At 36.5% G+C, this 21019-nt stretch overlaps 1 protein-coding gene and 1 pseudogene across 3 annotated transcripts in view; one reads left to right on the top strand and one right to left on the bottom strand.

Moving 5' to 3' along the window:
• Nucleotides 1-1420, top strand: part of LOC309816071 — a 52837-nt pseudogene extending 51417 nt beyond the window's left edge. The window contains exon 5 of the transcript XR_014296142.1: nucleotides 826-1420. The product of XR_014296142.1 is annotated as an uncharacterized misc_RNA (transcript). The remainder of the gene's footprint in view (nucleotides 1-825) is intronic.
• Nucleotides 1421-1557: 137 nt separating this feature from the next.
• Nucleotides 1558-21019, bottom strand: part of NAA15 (N-alpha-acetyltransferase 15, NatA auxiliary subunit) — a 77801-nt gene continuing 58339 nt past the window's right edge. Inside the window, exons 15-20 of one of the 2 annotated variants that reach the window (XM_082611305.1) lie at nucleotides 18919-19112; nucleotides 14379-14487; nucleotides 12091-12189; nucleotides 6576-6719; nucleotides 5350-5447; nucleotides 1558-3986 (exon numbers count right to left, since the gene is read on the bottom strand). In XM_082611305.1, coding sequence (XP_082467431.1) covers nucleotides 3786-3986; nucleotides 5350-5447; nucleotides 6576-6719; nucleotides 12091-12189; nucleotides 14379-14487; nucleotides 18919-19112 — 845 coding nt within the window. In that variant the 3' untranslated portion in view covers nucleotides 1558-3785. Of the gene's footprint in view, nucleotides 3987-5349; nucleotides 5448-6575; nucleotides 6723-12090; nucleotides 12190-14378; nucleotides 14488-18918; nucleotides 19113-21019 lie in introns of both variants that reach the window. The other variant, XM_082611304.1, reaches the window with a different exon arrangement.

Raw genomic sequence — 21019 nt, forward strand, 5'->3', positions numbered from 1 at the left:
CAAAATCTGTATTCTGCTTTTGGCACACAGAACCCTACAAAGAGCACTGAGGATTAAAATTCCAAGTTTATCTATAGTTGACAGTTCAGTAAATTCTAATTTAAATAGTACCAATTTTTCTTTCTTCTGGCTATAATCCCAGGATGGCATCGCTTCAGAGGCCAACTGGATAAACCAAGAGGCTGGAACCCTTAGACCCTTCCTCCTACCACACACAGCCTCCCTTCCCTCCTGCCCATTTTTACGTCACCCTAAGAGGGGCGCGTCCTGAAGGAGGCAGCAACGTGGTTAACCTAGAGTGTACACAACAGGTAATCCTCTGGTTATCGGAGTGATGGCACCCTTCTGCAGAGCGTCCTGCACGCTACCAACGTACGCCTTGCAGAATGCACACTGAAAGCTGCAAGTGCAGCTCAACACTTTTAATAACCTTTATATTATTAATATATATTAATAACATTTTCCAAAAATGCTTTATTGCTACAAGTTGTGAGGTTTCCAACCATCAAAATTGGAACAAAACTTAAGGTTTCAGCCCCCCACAGGGCAGCAGAGCCACTTCATGGGACTGTTTTTAATGTACGTTTGGCAGTGGACCCAGCAAAGTTCAGATGACAGCAGAATGGTATAAAGAAACCTTGCCTGTAACCGCAAGAGGTGGAGCACGAGTTAGAAGAGGAAGACTACCTTCCATCTGAAAGATGTCTTCCTTTGAATTCTTAGTTAAGAGTAACGTCAAAATTTAAGGCTGGTAGTTACTAAGACAAGTATATACGCATCTGGTAAGAAAAGCCAACACTTCACTTTTCAACTTTTTCCAAACAGATGCTACACACGGCAACTGAAATATTCCTAGAAATGGTGTAGAAGGCAGAATTCCCTGAATTTATCACAACCTACCTGAATCTAGACCACACTTTTCTGGCCTCTTCTTTCAATCGCAGCTTTCGTTTCACACCTCTAACAGCAATATACCACGGAGTACAAACAACACTGTGAAACACAAGGGCTTGATGCAACCCACAGAAAAGCTACTCACTAATATCGGGACTACTTTCAGTCATGCTATCAGGTCACTTTATTCTTGTGCATAATAAATAGATACAGAAAAATGTTGAAAATGTTATGACTCAACGATCTAGTTAAAGCTGAGAAAAACTAACCTAGTCAGATTTTAGTTTTTAAATGAGAAATGACAAGAGTAGTAAATATAAAGAAAAACAAAAAGAACTTTACTTCTCCTATGTTAATACAGGTCAAGGGACCCTTTCTTCTCAAAAGGGTTGGTAACACCAGTTCTTAGCAATAGACATAAGGCACTTGTTTAGATTACAACATCACTGCATTTTCTTCCCACTTTTTTTTTTTCTAACCCTGTTTTCCCCACAGTATCATTTGGAATAGAGTGAATGAGGCAAATGTGAGATGATCCAGTTGATACTACCCAGAGCAAGAGGGTACATACAGTACAATGTTTTAGGGGTGATGTCTGGACATAAAATGAACCCTTGTCAATGTCCTCTGACACCAGACAATGTATCCACTATCAAGTAAACCTGAAAGAAAATAAAATATTTATTTAATAGTTCCAGTAAAATTGGGTTGGAATACAATATACAGGTTAGGAATTTAGCTCCTCGTGGGTGGCATCTGCATCAAGAGTTCTTAGTACTTATGAATATTCATTCTAGGACAATCTACATCATTTGAACATTGTCAGGACAAATATATGAATTTCATTTCCATATACAGTAGCGTTTAAACATAAGTCACACATACATCCCCTATCACATGGCTGGTGCCTCCTCCCAAGACCTCGTTGGTGGTAGAGGGAGCACTAGTGTTCTCCCTCCACCAACAACAAGAACTTCAGTTGCCACTCACAGGAGAAGCTGAAAAAGGTTTTGTTTTGTTTTGCCATCTGTTAAGATGTTCCTGAGACAGGGCCAGTTAATAAAACATAACAAAGCACTGGAGTTCAGTCTGTACTTGTCTTTACATCACTAAATCGTTAGACTGGGATGTGGAATGCAGGTCATGTACTATGAAATGTTGAGTTTAGCACACCTGTTCGATCAGTAAAAGGATCAGGTCTCCTGAAAATTCCCTTTAGAATATACTTTCTATAAACTAAAAAGTACCACAAAAGGTCAGTTATATATACAATCGATTCATTTTACTTAATCTCCTTATTTGCTGAGATCTTGCAAATGCAACGAGAGAGTTAAGCCTCTGGCCATGTTCTCAGTGTACAGGTTTAACATTTTAAGGCTCATTTTCTCAATCAAAATAGCAGTTCTCAGTTTTCCTTTCAAATTACTAATTATATTCATAGTACCTGCTGCCATCCTAGCCCTCAATGAAATCTTAATGCAGGAACAGCACTACACTTGCATTATGTAAGTTTTTTGACACCAACACTAAGCCCAATCTAAAAAGCTCCCCTCTGCACTAGCCTTACAGCACATTACACTGCCTCAGGCTTGCACCTCTGTTTCCACCTGTGTATTTTCACAGAAGCCCAACACATATTAGTTGAAATATTCACACAACTGTTTTTCAAAACAATTTATTGCATCATATTTGGTACCTTATGTTTGACAACAAAAAGGAAATTACATCTGTAACTGCAGGAAAAAGAAGCTGGTCTGTTATTGAAAAAAAAAAATCTTGGGCCCTTTAAAAATTACAAAGTCTTGGGCTTGCCTGAAACAACTGAGCAAGAAATATATTCTTAGAAATGTAGGGCTTCAAGTATTACAAACCTGTGACACTGTGGAAAAATTCCAGAGGTATCTAAACTGCAGCACTTTTTTTTCTGCATATCGTGAACAAGGCCTGCGGAGGTTTTTAACTGTTAGTCTCTTGATCGGTCATAGAATGGTAGTCAGGAGTTCTGCTCTTTAACTCCAAGCCATGGTAGATTTTCTTTTTTCACTCTTGGGTGAAAAAGTTCATGCTTGCTAATTAGTTGGTGCCACATCACAGTGCATTTGGTTCTTGCATTACAGTTTTAACAAGTTTGGCCAAAACAATGCTGAAAGGTTTGCATTGTTATTTTAGTTCTTCAAGTTTTAGTTAGAATTGAGATTGTTCCAACTGGTTCCTCCAGTTAAAAACTGTGGTACAAGAACACCAAACTGATCATGTACAGTGAATTTTGGAAACACAACAAGTGTATTGAACACCCTCTAGGTTTCTTATAATTCTGCTTGGTATCTCTATGTCCCAGCTTCTACAACATCAAGCATCTGTTGCAGGCTTCTCTGTAAATGGCGATTCACACTGCATACTTCCTATGGTCAGAATCAACCTTGTAACAAAATCAGTCAGATGCTAAAGCCCCAACACCTCTTTGTGCTCAGTGAAAGAATCCAGTGCTACAACAGCATTTCTGCTGTCTGAGATATAGTAAAATCTCACAAGACAGATTTAAAGTAATATTTCTGCCACACACCTGCTTTGTTAGCTGTAACAGCCTCCAGATTTTATATAAATTAGTTTAAAAACATGGGTGGGTAGGTAGGAATAGGATAAGGTATCTTTTTTTAACCCCTCAATTTTAGCAGCTTTTAATTTTTTAAGAAACTGAACCTATATCCTGTAATATGTTAGATATTTTATATATACTTTTCAGCAGGATAAAAAACGTAAAACACTATTTGAAGGCAAGAACATTTACTCTTCTCATTGTGTGTAAGTTAGAGCAATGCAGCAGGTGCGTGACAAAAATATTATACACTAGATATGGTCCAAAGTCATTCCATTTGCTTGTTTAATGATGTTCAAATTTCATTGGCCAGTTCTTCAGTTTCTGCAGAACTATCTCCGTTAACTGTGATCTTCATATCCTCTTCATATCCAGGAGGCATGAAAGCCAAAGCATAAGGGAAAAGCTTATGACAATTTGCTCTGTAAACTTCAGCAGCTTCTTTACAGTCTCCTAGGCTACCATCACACAAGGCTTCTAATACCTCCATACATGTCTAAAGAAAGAAAAAAGGTCATGTTATAACTTGTCAAAAAGAAAGAGAGAGAGATTTTACTGTGAACTTATGAGACATTTCATTATCAAAAGATTTCCAAAATAAGAGGTGAACGTACATATTTAAGATACACAAAAGCATTTACTCCCGCTCTGCCTTCCATTAGAATTAGTTTCTTCAGAACTGCAGGGTTTATACAAAAGGATGGATGTTTAAACAGGGCCAGGACTAAGGTGGGACAAGCAAGGTGTGTGGGGTGCTACATCTAAAGACACTCACTCTCAGCAAGTAACCGCTGGCAACCTTGCCTCAGCCTACCTGGCTCTGTGTATAAATGTTGACATTTACATGCCACTGTCAATTACTTTAAACTTTTCAGAAGCTTAGAGCCAGTTGGCAAAATCAAACATTGTTTTTCAACCCTGTATTCAAATTAAAGAGAACCGTAAGGTATGTCCAATGACGAAGCAGGGAAGAGAGTCTCAGAAACACAAAGGGTATACATGCAAGAAAAATTTGTTCATGAAAACTGATAATTCTTTCAACCAAACCCTTACGTAGGTCTGCTTATATTTTTAAATGATTCATGTTGACTTGCATTCTCATGTTTTCTTCCTTTACCTTTTCACTTGGAAAATACCACACAGTTTCTGGATATATATAGTACCCCACAAACTTTGACAGCCTAGAAAGGTTCGAATCTAAATGACGTGTTACTTAGCATCCGAGAAGTAAAAACTTTCTTTCTTAAACATATTTACTTCATTTGCTATTAAAGGAGTATATTAAACTGTCTTTCAGCAAGTGCTTTTTTATCTGGCCAATTATCACACAAAGTAGCTGTTCTTTGTTTTCAGCCAAAAGTAGAATCTGTATTTTGCAACACACCCATATTATCTTTTACTCTACTCAATCACATGTACACTGCAAGCTGTAAAATGAGCATTTTAATTTAATCCCTGGTAAATACATCTTAAATACATCAGAATCGTCACTAAAACCACTGCTTGCTCAGAAATGTATAGATACGAACTGAGATCCAAAATTAATTAACTAAATTAGTGTGTAAAACTTTACCAAAACAAATTTCTTAAAAATATTATTCAAAATGATTATTCTTATTATTCAAGTAGATGTGAATCTAGTTACTGTATGCCAAGTAGCCTGCTGTATGTGTGTGCACACATATACAATCTTAAATAAATTTAAGAGAAGCTCAGTTTCTGAGATGGATTCATAATAGTTTGGAAAACAGTATGCATAAATAACAAAAAAACTATTTGGTGAAAATTATTCTCTTGGTGAAAAGAGAAACAAAAAGTAGTCCGGTACTCTTACAGAGAGATTATGAAAAAGTCTTTACCTGGAGGTTTCTGTTAGTGAGGGATTCATCAAGTGTTGTTGCCAACTCTATAGCTCGCTTCTGACTAGATGGATCTAAATAATATACCATTTTGGCAGCTAAATGAGAAGGAAAAAGGAAACTTGTTTTATTTCAAGATAAAACCAGCATTTTATCTTCTATCCATTCAACTATAAAATGCAAGGTAGGCGTCCTGTAGTTAAGATTCTGCGCTTCCACTGCAGGGGGCGCGGGTTTAATCCCTGGTTGGGGAACTAAGATCCCACATGCCGTGCGGTGTGGCCAAACAAAAAAAAAAAAAAGGAAGGTACATGTGCACACAGAGTGTGGCACTTAATTAGAAAAATGGGAATAACCATTTGAAATATTGTTATTAAAAAAAAAATTCTGAGAGAGTAGACCAGAAACAGTCTAAGTGCCCAAACTAGGAGAATGATTAAGGTAAGAGAGACTATGAAGAAATACAAATATTCTAATAATAGTTGTCTTTGTGTGGTGGGACCATGGGTAGTTTTCTTCTTTCTAAAATGAGCATAATTTGGCATTGAGGAGAATACTTCAGAGTGTGTGTGTGTGTGTGTGTGTGTGTGTGTGTGTGTTTGAGGGGTAGGGGTGTGGGAGATACCCAACCTTGATAGCACGAACCAAAAAAACTGAATTCAGAATTCCACAAAGGCAAATACAAAGCTGCCGGGCTTCTTAGCCAGGTATTTAAAAGCGCACTACTAAAGCACTACCCATGCAGTCCCATCAAGTCCAGACTTTGGCACATTAGCACAGACCCTTGCCAAATGACCCTTGCCCGTGAGATGGTTTCAGGTGTGTAGCACTGTCAAGTCTGATACCTTATAAAGCATGAGAAATGAAAGGCGATGGGTTGTATCCAAGTGAATTTTAAGAGCATGTTGATGACAGAAAGAAAATAAACAGAAAGATCCTCCCTCACTGTATGTAACAGATAGCTAAATTCAGTTTATACTTGCTTCTTTGTAATGCCGATGCAGAACCAGGAGAAACTACTGGCCTTGATTCATAGTAAAAATTTTATCTAAGAAATTAAAAAATTTATGAGGCATATTTAAGCTGCCTGTTTTCATGGGGATAAAATGTGACATGTACGCATTTGCCTCTTCCCTGCAAAAAATGTGTAACCTTGTCATTGATCCATCATAATAAAAACTGAAGTTGTTTTAGAGTCTAAGATAAGGACAAAATAAAGTGATTACCTGATAATCTGTGTGGCAATGAATCAGAATTCCTTTTCAGAAAAGTTTCGTTAAAATTCTTTGGATTCGTTGCTCCAAAAAGACGATTCATTTCTTGTTTTAATACTGTTCTAACCGTATCAGGTAAATCTTTACTTTCACACACTGCTGAACAAATTTAAAACAAACGCTATTAGCAGTTAGATACTGATAAAGTTTGTAGGAATTAAAGAATTATCTACCTGATGAGGCCAATGAAACAAAGCAATTATATACAAAGACTAGATAAACCTACTGATAAGTCAACATTTAAAGAGCTAATCTATATAAATTTAAAGAATGTGTATCAGCAGAATAGTCTAATGATTTTCTAAAGGCTATCAAAGACATTTCATTGACAGATGATTCGTTTCCAGAAAAGAATTCTATATTGAAAACAATATAGATGCTGAAAGACGAAGTACCACAGCCTTCTAAGCCCCTCGCAGCTGCCCCCCTCAACTTTAAAGGGAGTTTATATAATAGGGGCTTGATGGCACCTACCTGGCAAGTAGTGTCACAGCAAATATGTAGTGCAGAAGACAACAGAATTTTCCTCACCCTCTCCATCTTCTTCTATACCCAAGTAAGCCATTACAAATTTATTTTAAAAAGTGGTCATTGACCTTTATTTTCAGTGGTTATGTGAATTGAGCTATCACTGTATAATGAATTCCAAAGGACCACCAAAGTATTTTCCTGTAATGAATACACTGTATTCATCATATTCCCAGGCTTTGGCATTCAGAGATGGAAAAACTGGCCCCCAACCTCTCTGGGTTGAATCCTAGTTTAGTTTTGTTTCATTATTATTTTGGTATAGAGAGACAGTCTGGAGCTTTGAGCCAGACAGACCTGGGTATGAATCTAGGCTTGGACAAATCATAACCTCTCTGAACCTCTTTCTTGATCTGTGAAACTGAGGTGATATCTAACCCAGAAGGATCACAGTAAGGAAAAGATACGAACAAAATAGCTAATGATGTAATAGGTATTCCATATACTGTAGGTACTATTTTTGTCACAGATTGAAGAAAAGATAAACAGATTTTCCCTTACGATTAGGAACTACTGTTGGTGGCTTTCAAGCTCTGACTACAACTAAGTATCTGTACTCTGATGAACATGTATCCTATATACATACCTTATTATGGGAAATGAAAGTTTCACAGAACACTGACCCTTAATTTGTGCAAGACATGGTTGGATCTTCCACTCTATTTCTATTTTAGGTTTTCAAATGCTGAAAATGACCCACTAAACTTCTTTCATTGTCTCACTAATGGATCATTACCCTAAGTTTAAAGAACACTGAACTCTTGAATAGCAAACATCCAAGTGAAATATTCTACACATAATTAGTAACTGAATAATTGATTGATATATGTCCTTTGTTGGTTGAACAGCATTTCTTCTATCAGTCTACAGAACTGCGTAGTTCAAATACATGAGCTACTAATTAAATAATTTAGCTTAACCTCCATTATGGCTGTATTTGCAACTTGGATTTGGCAATTTATCAATATCCGTCTTTCGGAGAGGAACTGGCACAGGAGTACAGAAAGAACCAGCAGAAAAATTGTTAAAATAGGTTATAGCCAATTACAATGAACATTATGTCAACAAACAGGGGTCATCTATAAAATATGTTATTTCCATGGGCCTTATTGGTTTGCTTGAAATGCTTTCAGGATACTTTATATGCAGATAGGGAAGTAATTGTATAGTTTACATTATAGTTGGAAACTACACTTTTCATGTTTTTCATTAACTTGTTTTCCTCAGATTAAACATCTCCCCAGAAAAATCAAAACTGCTTTAAAAAAAAAACAAAAAAACCCTCATACAATTTAAAAAAATACATAAATATGTATCTCTTGGGATGTATCAAAGAGGAAATATTTAATAACTCCCAACATCGACTAATAGCTGTTTCCTTTTGGGGGGCATTAATAGTTTGTATTAATAAAGCAATTCTTTGTTTAACAGACAAAAGGAATGTTTCCAAAGACATTTCCTTATTAGTTCACAAATTGTTTCTGGCCAACTCAATTTTCTCCCCTAAATCATGTAGATCAGAACTGTAATTTCCAGAAAGATATCAATTACAATCAATCAACCAACCAATCAATCAATTCTACTGTAGCAAAAAAAATTTTTTTTTAACATTATACACCAATGAGGTGAGATATTTATTTATTTATTTATTTAGCTAGCTAGCTGGCTGGCTGGCTGGCTGGCTGGCTGGCTGGCTGTGCTGGGTCTTAGTTGTGGCATGTGGAATCTTTTTGTTGCCGCGTGTGGGATCTTTTAGTCGCAGCATGCAGGATCTAGTTCCCTGACCAGGGACCGAACCCAGGCCCCCTGCACTGGGAGCTCAGCATCTTAACCACTGGACCACCAGAGAAGTCCCTGTAGTAAAATTTAGAATGTCCTATGGAATTCTATATAAGGAAGTTCCATCTGTACCTTTAAGAAAAGGGGCAGCCTCAAATGCGGAAGATTTATTAGATAAGCTTTTATGGCTGAAGACTAATGAAGGGCGGGGAGTCAATCTAAAAATCCTTTGAAATTGATAAAAACTAACCAAAAAATACTGAGGTCTCAAGAAAGTAAAAAATCTCAGACTAGCTAATTATCTTCCATGATACAATAATAAGTCCTGTGAATGAATCAAAAAAAGTAATAACTGCGGGTAGGGGAATAAAACCTTTTCTAAGAGGCTTATGATTTGAGTCCTCAGATATCCTAAAATTAAAATCATGTTTGGTTCATGCTATTAGCTTATTAGCAGATTAAATAAACCTAGTAATCATTAATAGTTAAAAGTCACACTGAGGAAGGGGCTGATTCTTAGCAAAAGGAGTTTCCCTGGGTTCCCAGGCTAGCCAGCATTTTTTGCTAATTGCGTAGAATATGTTCATATTTTGTGTGAGATAATGACTACTCACTACTAGGTTATAGCACAACCTACTAAGTGGTTTACTACTCAAAATGACAAAATAAATAAATGAGAGCATTAATTAAGCAAGGTGTTTTTTTTTGGGGGGTGGGGGGAATACGTAAGTATGGAAGAAAAATAATCTGCAGGGAAAAGGAAGAAATGAGTTTGTACAAATGAGAGAGGAAAATGATGTAAGATTCACGGTAGATCAAAGTGATCAAATAATACTAATTTTAAAAGCATTTAAGGGAATATAAACATATAAGGCAATACTAAAACAACTGAATACCTAAGTTCCTATCTTTTACTTAGAACTGACCAGAAATATAATTAAAATTGCTTTAAATTCTACAACTTAAAAAAAAAAAGTGAAAAATTTCAAAGTGGTAATATCATCCTCCTAATTAAAAACGGGGGAGGGAACACCCTATATAGTAAGTGACTCCGTGTAGCAGTTATTATTTACATTGGTAGTATAATAGCATTCTGGAGATTTGGAAGGTGCCCATAACCATGCTAAGATGAACATTCACTTAGAGAAGTCTCTACAACTGATAAAACAAGTGTGGAGGCATTGCTTTTACCTCCATACTCTCTGGAAAGGTGTTACTTGTGAGGATTTCTTTGTAAAGAAGTTACTACAATATAACTTAACATGACAAATGTGTTCCTGAAAAGTTACTTCAAAATTAAATCTTTTTCTCAAGAACCAAATATATTAGTCAAAGGAACACTGTGGGTTATAGTAACGAAGATGACTAAATCTAGTGAAAATAAGGATGACTTTGTAAATCTCTTCCTGACAGTGATGTCAGCTGAACGCCTGGAGCAATGGGCACAGCTAACATCAACTCCACTCAGTCATTCTAACTTTGAATGTCAGGACCATTCTGCCTTCATTCCTCTGAAGTCCATAAGCATTTTAATTTTCTGAAACAACTGTTGCAAGAAAATGGTCATTACGTTCATCAATCCACACACTCATTACAAGCAAATACATCTAAATATGCCACTTTTAATTTGTGTTTCAAAGGAAAGTCTCTAACTCCATAAAATTTATATGTATTATTTTATTACCTTTCAGGAAAGGACTATATAAAAACAAAGTATGTATATATTGAAAATAGTTTAAATGCACTCCATTCTAACAGAATGAATTAAGACTTGTTTCTAGCCTTAAAAGTTATTTTTAAATAAAAAAAAAGACTGAAAAGAAACTCCCTTATTTTCTCTAAATACAGCAATTATTTCTTCTATTTTCTATAATGTGGTTACATTATTTATTACTTCAGAATTTTTAAAAATTGAGGAAAATTTTTCTATGATTCAGTTTCTGTAACAGAAATCATTTTTTTGACAAGCATAAATATGATTTAAGTAAGGCTTTACTTTTTCTTAGAAGTCAAAACAATGTCCTTAATTGGGACAATTTAGCATTTTTCAAAAGAATGACTGGGATGCTTGGTTTAATCTCGTTATTTTTATATGATGTATGGGTTCACATGGGGCTAAGTATTCAGCAATGAGATAGCTAATTTAATAGTATTTCCAAATTCTGCAGACTGTTATATTAAAGATTCAATTTCTCCTTATCCAGTCACTTAAAAAGAAAAACAGGGCTTCCCTGGTGGCGCAGTGGTTGAGAGTCCGCCTGCCGATGCAGGGGACACGGGTTCGTGCCCCGATCCCGGAAGATCCCACATGCCGCGGAGCGGCTGGGCCCGCGAGCCATGGCCGCGGAGCCTGTGTGTCCGGAGCCTGTGCTCCGCAACGGGAGAGGCCACAGCAGTGAGAGGCCCGCGTACAGCAAAAAAAAAAAAAAAAAAAAGAAAAACAAAAACAACACTACTTGACTACAGGAGTCCTTTATTCTAAACTTAAAGCTCTTGTAGTAGAAAGAACAATATGAAGACCTGGGCTCTCATCCCTGCTTCATTACTAATTATTGATGTTATCTTGAATAAGTAATTTAGTCTTTTAGGGTCCCAGATTTCTCAACTATAAAAGGAGAGATAATTAGCATAAAATTCCACCTTTTGTCCTCTAAAATTCTGTAGCTTTACTTCGCATTAAAACTAATGTACGGATCCTACTGTCTAAACATTTGAAAAGTGCAACAACTGTTTCAAAGTTCTTTTTAACCTGTATTTAGTGACAAAGATTTTATGACTCAAATAACTGTGCTAAAGACAGAGATAAACGAGATAACTGGTCAATCTCAAAGAGCTACTTTAATTTTAGAACAATTTACTAAGAAGTTTTACATAATGAAATATGATTCAAAAATTCAACTTATTAACTTTTTAGAAACAGAAATAAAGGTGATTCTCAAATATCTGGACTGAATGATTCTATGTCAAAATCAGGTAACATTTCTAGCCTGAAAATAAAGACCTTTAACACAAAGAAAAGAACGCTTTTTCCCCCCTCAGCTAATTTAATACACAGCAGCCTTAAAATGATTGAGTTTATGATAAACTTGTACAAATCACTTATACAGTCACTATCAACTACTGCAGTCAAATACTTAAGTAATGGAAAACAAAAACATACCAGTACTAAAGAGTCGAATCATACATTCATGAAGCCAGGGATGACTAGAATCAATAGCAAATGCCCTCTTTACTGATTGTAGCATCAAAAGAAACTTTTCTATAAAAAGAAAAAGATATATTTTGATCATTTGATAAAAAGAGATACCCTCCTTTGGAGGACTAATTTCTTACAAATAGAAAAACTCATTTAGAGTCAATCACATCTGAACTGAAACATATGACTAAAGCAAATGATTTCCTCAGATTAGCAACATTAGCTATTATTTTCCACACAACATTCTTTAAGAAAAAAAGGTTTTATTAAGTATAAAAAATTTAGATAGCATTCAACATTACTTGAACTAATGCCATATAAACAAGAAAATTTTGAAACCATTTCATTCCCTAACCTCTTTTTTGTAGTCAAATAAACGAATTTTCCCCATTACTTAGAAAACTTCATTGTTTACGCTTGAAACTAATATTGTTTATGCCTTTCTTGTGTTTTGTGACACGTGAAATGGTTTCCCTTCTACCTGACTGTTCCTCCCCTGTCAATCCCTGGCTTCTCTTCCCCCTCAAAAGGTATAGTATTCAACAAGGTTATGTCCTTAGTCATTTTCTAATCTTTCTCAATGCTATCTCCTCCTACCCCATCCCCCATGCTTTCCAAGCTTCAGTAGTGTTTCCACCTGATGAATGGAAAATTGCACCCGAATACTCACCACACTTCCAAGTCTCATCCATAACCACCTCTTTGTTAAGACTTCCCTAGTTTGGTATCATTCTCCAAATATCAAAATTCAAAACCCTGACTTCTGACAATTCCTTTTCCCTTACCCCCTACACTCAGAAAGCTAAAAATACTGCTATGTCCTTTGTCACTGCCCATTTCACACTGTTGCAACGCTGGAGAGTGATTCAGAGGTTAGTACACAGCAAAGAAGCCAACTGAATGGAATTTAGATTGCCTTTCACCACTTAAAGCAGAACAGCTTTTGTATTTTATACTCTGGGGTTCCATGCAAGAATATTTGTTTAAAAGAGAGTTGTGTTAACTGTTAAAAGTTTTAAAATTACTTGACTATTTATTAAACTAATTTTCCAGATTATAACAAAATCATTGTGGAAAATAGAAAATATAAAAAAATATTTTAATCACTCAAATTCCATCAAGAGATAATCTCATCTTTTGATCTATTTTCTTCCCGGCTACTTTTCTATTTTACATACTCATAAATATCTTAATAAAGATTAAAATCAAACTACAGCTAGTTCTGAATCTTATTTTGAAACATTATATAGCAACCTTTTCCTGGCATTTGATAAACATGATTTTTAAATTTTATTTTATTTATTTTTTAATATTTATTTATTTTGGCTGCACTGGGTCTTAGTTACAGCACACCAGACCTTCATTGCAGCATGCGGACTTCTTAGTTGTGGCATGCATGTGGGATCTAGTTCCCTGACCAGGGATGGAACCCAGGCCCCCTGCACTGGGAGCACGGAGCCTTACCCACTAGACCACCAGGGAAGTCCCAGCATGGGTACTCTATAGAGGTACCATTTTATTCTATCTTGTTTAGTAGGACAGTTACACTGTTTGGAGCAGTAACTTTCTGTCAGATGTTACTAACCAGTTTCTCTTTCCTTCAATATGTATCACCTCAGTGATAAACTTTTTTTCAATGAACCACTTGGATTACATCAATTCAATACCGTAAAATCTTCTTAGTATCTACTACGTGTAGTCTATAAGAATTCTAAATCTCGTAACCAAGATCCTCCATTTATCCTTTATGTGGCTCAGGCAATACAGACAACCTCAACATTACTTACACACACTTGTGTTTTCTTCATGGATACTCTTCCCTTCTGTGCATCTTTTCTTTTAGAAGTATGGTACATTCTTCAAGATATACCTCAAACATCACATCTTCTATTTATAACAATGGCTAATAGCTGACATTTATTTAATGCTTACTGTGTATCAGACACTATTCTAAGATCTATGTGTATTATGTATTTACTAAATTTTTCCACATATGAACATGATAATGCCTATATTTCACCTTAATCCTGGTTATCTATTGTACATCTATTTTTGATGCTAATGTCCTAGAAGAGATAATCACATCATCATACTTCCCCACAGCATGTTGTAAACAGGAGGCATTTCTGTCAGGAAGCCGCACTGGCATTTGCCAAAACACCCTACAGTGGTGAGGCTATCAGAACTGGGTGACTGTAGCTAAGAAATTCTGTGATCGATCTTATCAGGGCTACTGTACCCTAATTGCCTACCTTTCCTAAAGTAAATCTCAAAGGCAAAAAGATGAGTTTCTATCTTGTTCTTCACCAAGTTCTTCAACGGAGTTAAAAATTTAATAGCTTCTTCCAATGGAGTTTCAACCTAACAAAAATAAAAGATATTATACAAATGGAAGCAAGATTTTGGGGGGATGTGAATTTACTCTTTCTATCAAAAACACTTTTTTGCTAAAAATCACTTACCAGTCACCCAGAAATACACTGTCATATTTCACCCACCCATAATCTAAAGGAAGAGGATTTTGAACCCCTCACTGGTTTTTAACTGTTGAGATTATACATTATCTCTGGATAGAAACTATCCAACAAGTAAAGAAGACTAAATAGAACCAAAACCAGGAAAAGAAAGACAGTATAAGAAACAGGTAAGATAGCCAAGGGAAAAAAAAAAAAAGACAGAGAAGGGATGTGAAATAGGATGAAAAGGGCTAAAAACTGTAGAGAACACTGAAGAATGAGTGAATGCTGAGTATAACCAAGCTATCAAAAAATAGTACAATATCCACTGTGTTGCTTTGTTCCACTACAAATTCTACAGAAATCTACATTTATTCAAATGCTGTACTATTGGTGAGATGTCATTGGAAAAGATTTATATTTATAGAAGTCTGTCTCTACCACTCTTCATTAATTATATAAATGCACTAACTACATATCTGTGATATTACCGGGCAAGTATAATACTTACTAGCTAATTGTGCTACTCTATTCCTAGACTGAGTACTGAGACAAGACTATTCTCTGTAGACTGGGGTGGAGGTAGGTAACAACACTATATTTATCAGAAGGGCACTGAACATCTGGGTCCTATATTCACTTCTCTCACCACAGAGGCAATAACAATTTACCCTCAGTGGAATTCGGATATGCCGTATCTGTCCAACATGCTTCTGCCGGTACAGTAAATTGTGGTTTCACCAACACATTTTCTGGCCAAGGAAATTATTTAATAGCATTAAAAACAAAATAAAACAAACAAACAAAACCAAGTCAAGCCACAAACGGTGTCTATAGGATTTACCTTGTACTAGTATGCAAAGCACTAGCCATTATTCTTAAGGATATATGCCAGAAACCAATACATGACAGCATCACTCTAATAGCTGTAGATATCAAGAGACAGAGGAGAAAACGTAAGTATGCCTTTCTCACGTTTGTAAATATTCTGCTTCTTATTCCCATGACTCTATGCTCTACTCAGTTAGAATCTGTGGTATACAGGGGAGAAAATAGTTACCAGGGAAAGGCAGAGAACTGGAAACTGAAACTGCCCCCCAGGTACATCAAGCTTTTCATTCCTCAAGAGGTACAGACTGAAAGGAGGATCACTGCATTGACCAGGATAATTTACTCCAGGGAGATATGGCTGTTATTATTATAAAATAGAAGCAATAAAGGACATTGGGAAGTGGAATCAAGCATTTGACAAGCATTACACTGACTGAAATCAAGTATCTGATTTGGAAAGGAAAAAGAGAGGAATGAATTGTGTGCAGTTCTCATAAATGAAAACATACGCCCCCAAAGGAGATGTGGGTCTCTTGCCCCCGCATGCTCCTGTGTGCCTCGCACAGGGAAGATTTTGTCAAGCTAAATCTAAACAATAAAATATAGGTACATAACCAAAATAGAGCTAACTGCATTTCTACATTTACATATATACAGTGCAGTAGAGGGTGATATAAAGAAAAGCACATAAATCGGGATGATGCTCTACAATCAGTGTTTCAAGATTAAAAAAAAAAAAGTTAAAACTACCCTTGAAAATCCCTGAAGTTGTTGAGACAGACACATAGATATAGATATGAATATATAATATCACTAGTTTGCATTATATGTATGAAAACCACACATTTAAGTACCAAAATCGCAATCATTGTAGCAAGATAGTCACACTCTGAGAAGCGCAAGAACTGAGACGGCAGTCATACCTCCCCCACCTCAAACTCAGGTGGGGTCCTATGTCCACTGAGAGAAGTACTGGATGGAATTGCCAGCATCATGCATACTCTTTTCTGTCTCTGTCTTGAAAAAAAATTACATCCAGCCAAGATTTGAATTTACCTAAGTTAAATAGATATAGAAAGGGACTGCCCTGTGTTGATGGGCCATTTAAGACATTTGCAAGGGCATTTTTTAATGTGCAATTTTAAAATTTATAAACTGGCCTGAACTCTAATCAGAGTGTCAAAATATGTTGTATAGGAGTGTATCTCCCTATACTCGCAGCACAGCGACACAAAGTCTAACACCATACACTAGCTTAAAACTGAAGTTTAAAAATAAACACTATACAGACAGAGTGCTAAAGACTTATTACCCTTATAAGGAACGTGTGTGTGCATAGAAGGAAAAAAATCCAGTTGAGATGAATGCCAGCCAAAGGCATGGAGGAACACAGGATGGACGGTACAGGAGAAAACTCATAAATACCAACTACCAACTACTGCCTCATGATAACCTGGATAAACAAGCAATACAGATTCCACCAAGCTTTCAGGTTTATACTCAGTTAATTCAATATTAAACTCACTAACTAAACCTCTTCCTATTTTCCTTCTCTCCTTCTTCACTGGAATAACTGTTAATTTAACAATGCTTTTATTTTATTTAAATTAGCCTGAACTGGTGAACTGAATTTATCATTTACTACCTGGAAGAATGATGAGATATAACCCCCCTCCCCACAAAAGGCAACTGCAGATTATAGACCCAGAATTGGCAGGCAGTTTTTTAAATAGCCTACAGCGTCCCTCCTGATTATGAGGGCTTGGTGTAATCTGGCCTTGCCACCGCACTGCAATATGGGTGAGTGTGGATGCTATCAGGTGGGGGCATCTTGGAGGCAGTTATCCTTGGAAGAGAAAGGTGTTATGTGCCTAACACGTAAGAACAGCATACACTGAAGAGCAGTCCATGAAGCTGGGTGCCTTCCACTAGGCTCCTTTCAAATAAAGCAGTCAGAGCACTTTCTGTAGGCATAATTTTGTTGTGAGACTACAACCCTCTAGCTACAAATGTTTAGACTACAACTTGACATCTGGCCCCAAAGCAGCCATTATAGGTGAAACACAAAGAAAATGAAATCGTGTATAAGGAGACCTGGTACAAGAATTCTGCTCTGTGGGGTACTCCTTATTAGACACTGACTAAATCCAAACAGATCCCCTCTTTAAGAACTATAATGCGAGACATAAAGAGCTACAAGAAAAAAAGTCATTAAGTAAAGTTGTGGGACACAGAGAAATCAAGTGGAAAGAATGACAGTGGCCGGCAGTCAGTGATGGTGGTAAAAGTGGTAGCAAGAAAAAATGCTGAAGCATAAAGACGAAAAGCCCCTAAAGTTGGTATTATCCCCGAGTAACTCTGTAGTTTTCCATGGGGCCTAAAAGGTCAATTTTCGGTGCTCTTCACATCCCTGTATATTCTTCCAGTAAGCTCCCAACAACAATAAAAGGGTAGTATCTTTGCTCTTAAAAGCACACAATTATTTGTAAATATAACTTTGTGAAATCCAAGCTACCTTTATCTATGGTTCTTAAATAGTTAATATTGCCATGAGATATTACTGTCCATCTGCTCTGATATAATTCTAAAAATATTTTCCAACTCTATTCATTAGGTATTATAATTTTCCTTAGTTATAAAGCAATCAATGATTTTGAATTTTTAGTTACTAGTAAGGCTAAACTGAACTCTAGGGCAATATGCTTATGTTATTGCTTTAACGTAGTAAATCATGCAATTATCTGCACGTGGAGTAGGAGGGTGTCAAGGGCCAGAAGAAAAGTGCATATGTATGTTACTGATGAAAATGATTCATAGGACAACGAATGCCTTGATTTCAGCTTAATAGTTAAAAATGGCAGATAAGATTTTGGCTTGGGGAAAATATTTGAGGACTTTTAAGATATTAGGTACAAATAGTAAATACAATAAAGAAATACTGTAAACTGACAACATGAGTGAGAAAGAGACATACAGAATTCACTTTTTAACAAGCTCAATTTAGGCTAGATATAAAAAGTTCAATGTTACCACTTACAACAGACACTACATTCTTTACACACATATTTTCTCTAGTCCTAACATTTCTGCCTAGTAGGGATTTTTCCGAGTCCCATTTTATATTTGAGAAAACCATCAGAGAGGTTAGACAAAATGTCCAAGATACACAATGAAGTGTAAGAGCTAATATGTGGTCCCAGATCAGAATGACTCAAAAGCCAAAACTTTCCAATATACCATACTAGATTACTCTGGATCAGAATCATTATTTCAAGTTTTAAATGTGAGATACAATCAGAAAAAAAGAGAGAGAGAAGAAAAGAAAGGAAGGGAGGAAGGAAGAAAGAAAGGAAGGAAGGAAGGAAGGAAGGGAAAGCAAGCTAAAAATTAAAGTGATTTTTTTACTCTAAAATCTATAACCAAATTGGCTGAATAAGACCGTATAAAATGACAATAGGTGGTCATGAAATTTCACTCAATTGTGCCAAACACTATTCTTAAGTACCTTGGCCAGCTTCTCGGGAATAAGTTCTTCTTTTGGACCTCCAATTTCCTCATCATCATCGTCCTTCTTCTTTTTCTGATTTCTCTGCTGCTTTTCTTTTTCTGCATTTTTTTTCTCTTCCTCTATCTGGGCTTTCTTTTGAGCTCTTCTTTGTTTATTACGTAGCTTCTTTAGCTCTTTGTCAGACATGTTTGCTGTAAGCAGCAAGTGTTAATAAAATTATCAATGTGTTAATCAGATTAGAAATGATCAATTACTATGTAATATTCCCATATAAACTCCTACCAAAAATCTTTCATGTTACACATGTTCATATGCCTATGTGTACCTTTTAATAGTGCCACATTTGCTAAAGAACACTAACCTCCTCAAAAAATTTATGAAACCCGGTGGAACCCTATTGTGGCAACCATAGCAAACCTCAAAAGCACATGAGCTCCTCCAGCAACAGTAAACCACTTGCAATTCTAGGAATGTGACAAGCTGGTTCATAACTCTATGGCACTGTCCCATGCCTTCTTAGTTATGCCTTCTCTAATCCCGTCAAACAGTGCTGCCACTGTGCCTCACATATTCTGCTTGTCATAATACTTTGTTTATACATCTATTTCTCTTTTAGACCGTGAGTTCCTTGGTGGAAGAGACCTTGTTTTACTCGTAATCTTTGTATTGTCAGGGCCTAGCAGCATACCAAAACACAGAGAAAACACTCAAATATTTGTTGAAGGAATAATGAATAACTACACAGTAAATTTAAAATTTGACATTAAAAATTAACAATATCCCTTGAGGTACAACTATAGAATGTTTCAAAGAAAGACTGGAAATCACTGATAAACACGCCATAAAAGTAGAAAATCTGTACTGTTTAGACTTAAAGCAATAAATCTGAAAGCTACATGTACAATCAGTATTTAATTGGAAAATACTTGTTAATAATGAGAAATGAAAAAATTCAATCTAAAATATACCACCACTGTGGTGATTTTTAAATATGCCCACAAATTCTTCCCTTCAAAAAGTGGAGTCTATTTCCCTTTCCCTTAAATGTGGGCTATACTTAGTGACTCACTTCTCACTAATAGAATGTACTAGAAATGAAAGTGCATGACATCCAAGATTAGGACACAAAAGCACTGTGGATTCCTCCTTGCTTTCCCTTGGATCACTCAGAGGAAGCCAGCTGTCATGTTGTGAAGAAACCCAAACCACCTTATGTAAAGACCCGTGTGGCCAAGAACAGTCCTCTAGCCGTGCCATCTTGGAAGCAGATTCTCCAATCCTTCAGGTGCCTTGGCTGACATCTTGACTTCAACCTCCTGAGAGACCCTAAGTCTTTCCAATCATACAGCTAAGTGACTTTTGAATTCCTGGCCCCCAGTACCTCTGGGAAATAAATGTTTGTTGTTTAAATCTGCTAAGCAATTTGTTATGTAGCGATAGACAACCAACATATTTTGGTCCCTGGAAGTGCGATGCTGCTGCAATAAAACCCTAAAATGTGGGGAGTGGCTCTGGGACCAGAGAGTGGCCAAAGGTGAGAAGACTTGGAAAAGAGAATTAATGTAAGCTTAAGAGCCTTAGACTATTAATAGATACCTAGATTTTGAAGAGGCTGCAAGTGAGGGCTAAAGTGAAGTGAGGAACACTTATAATCACATAGAGGCAGACAGCTTAGCAACACTTATAAAATGCATCAAGTGAACTGGATGATCCCGTTAGGTGGATTTCTAGGCCCCAAAACATGGGGGTGGGGGAGAGAAGAGGTTTGAAGATGGCACCTGATTCTTCTTGCCGCTTCTAGCAAAAATGCAAGAGAAAGAAACTAAAGGAAGGAGCAGGGACTTGAGCGTTTTGAAAATTCTCAACCTCTCCAGAAATGGCTGCTGAGCAAAGATCAAACGCAGGGCACTGCCAGGAAAACATGTCAAAAGGGAGAGCAGAGAATTTGGCTTTAAAATCTTTTGTTAAGACTCAGAATTCAGAAAAATGGTGCCTCAGTTACTAGTCAAACAAAGGTTCTCTTAAAAATTTTAAGGGTGTGATCCACAGATCCTCTGAATCACACAACAGACCTTCTAAGAAACTTAGAAGTTTTGTC

Source organism: Mesoplodon mirus (assembly GCF_964341445.2).
Source record: "Mesoplodon mirus genome assembly, chromosome: 2".
Classification (NCBI taxonomy): Eukaryota; Metazoa; Chordata; class Mammalia; order Artiodactyla; family Ziphiidae; genus Mesoplodon; species Mesoplodon mirus.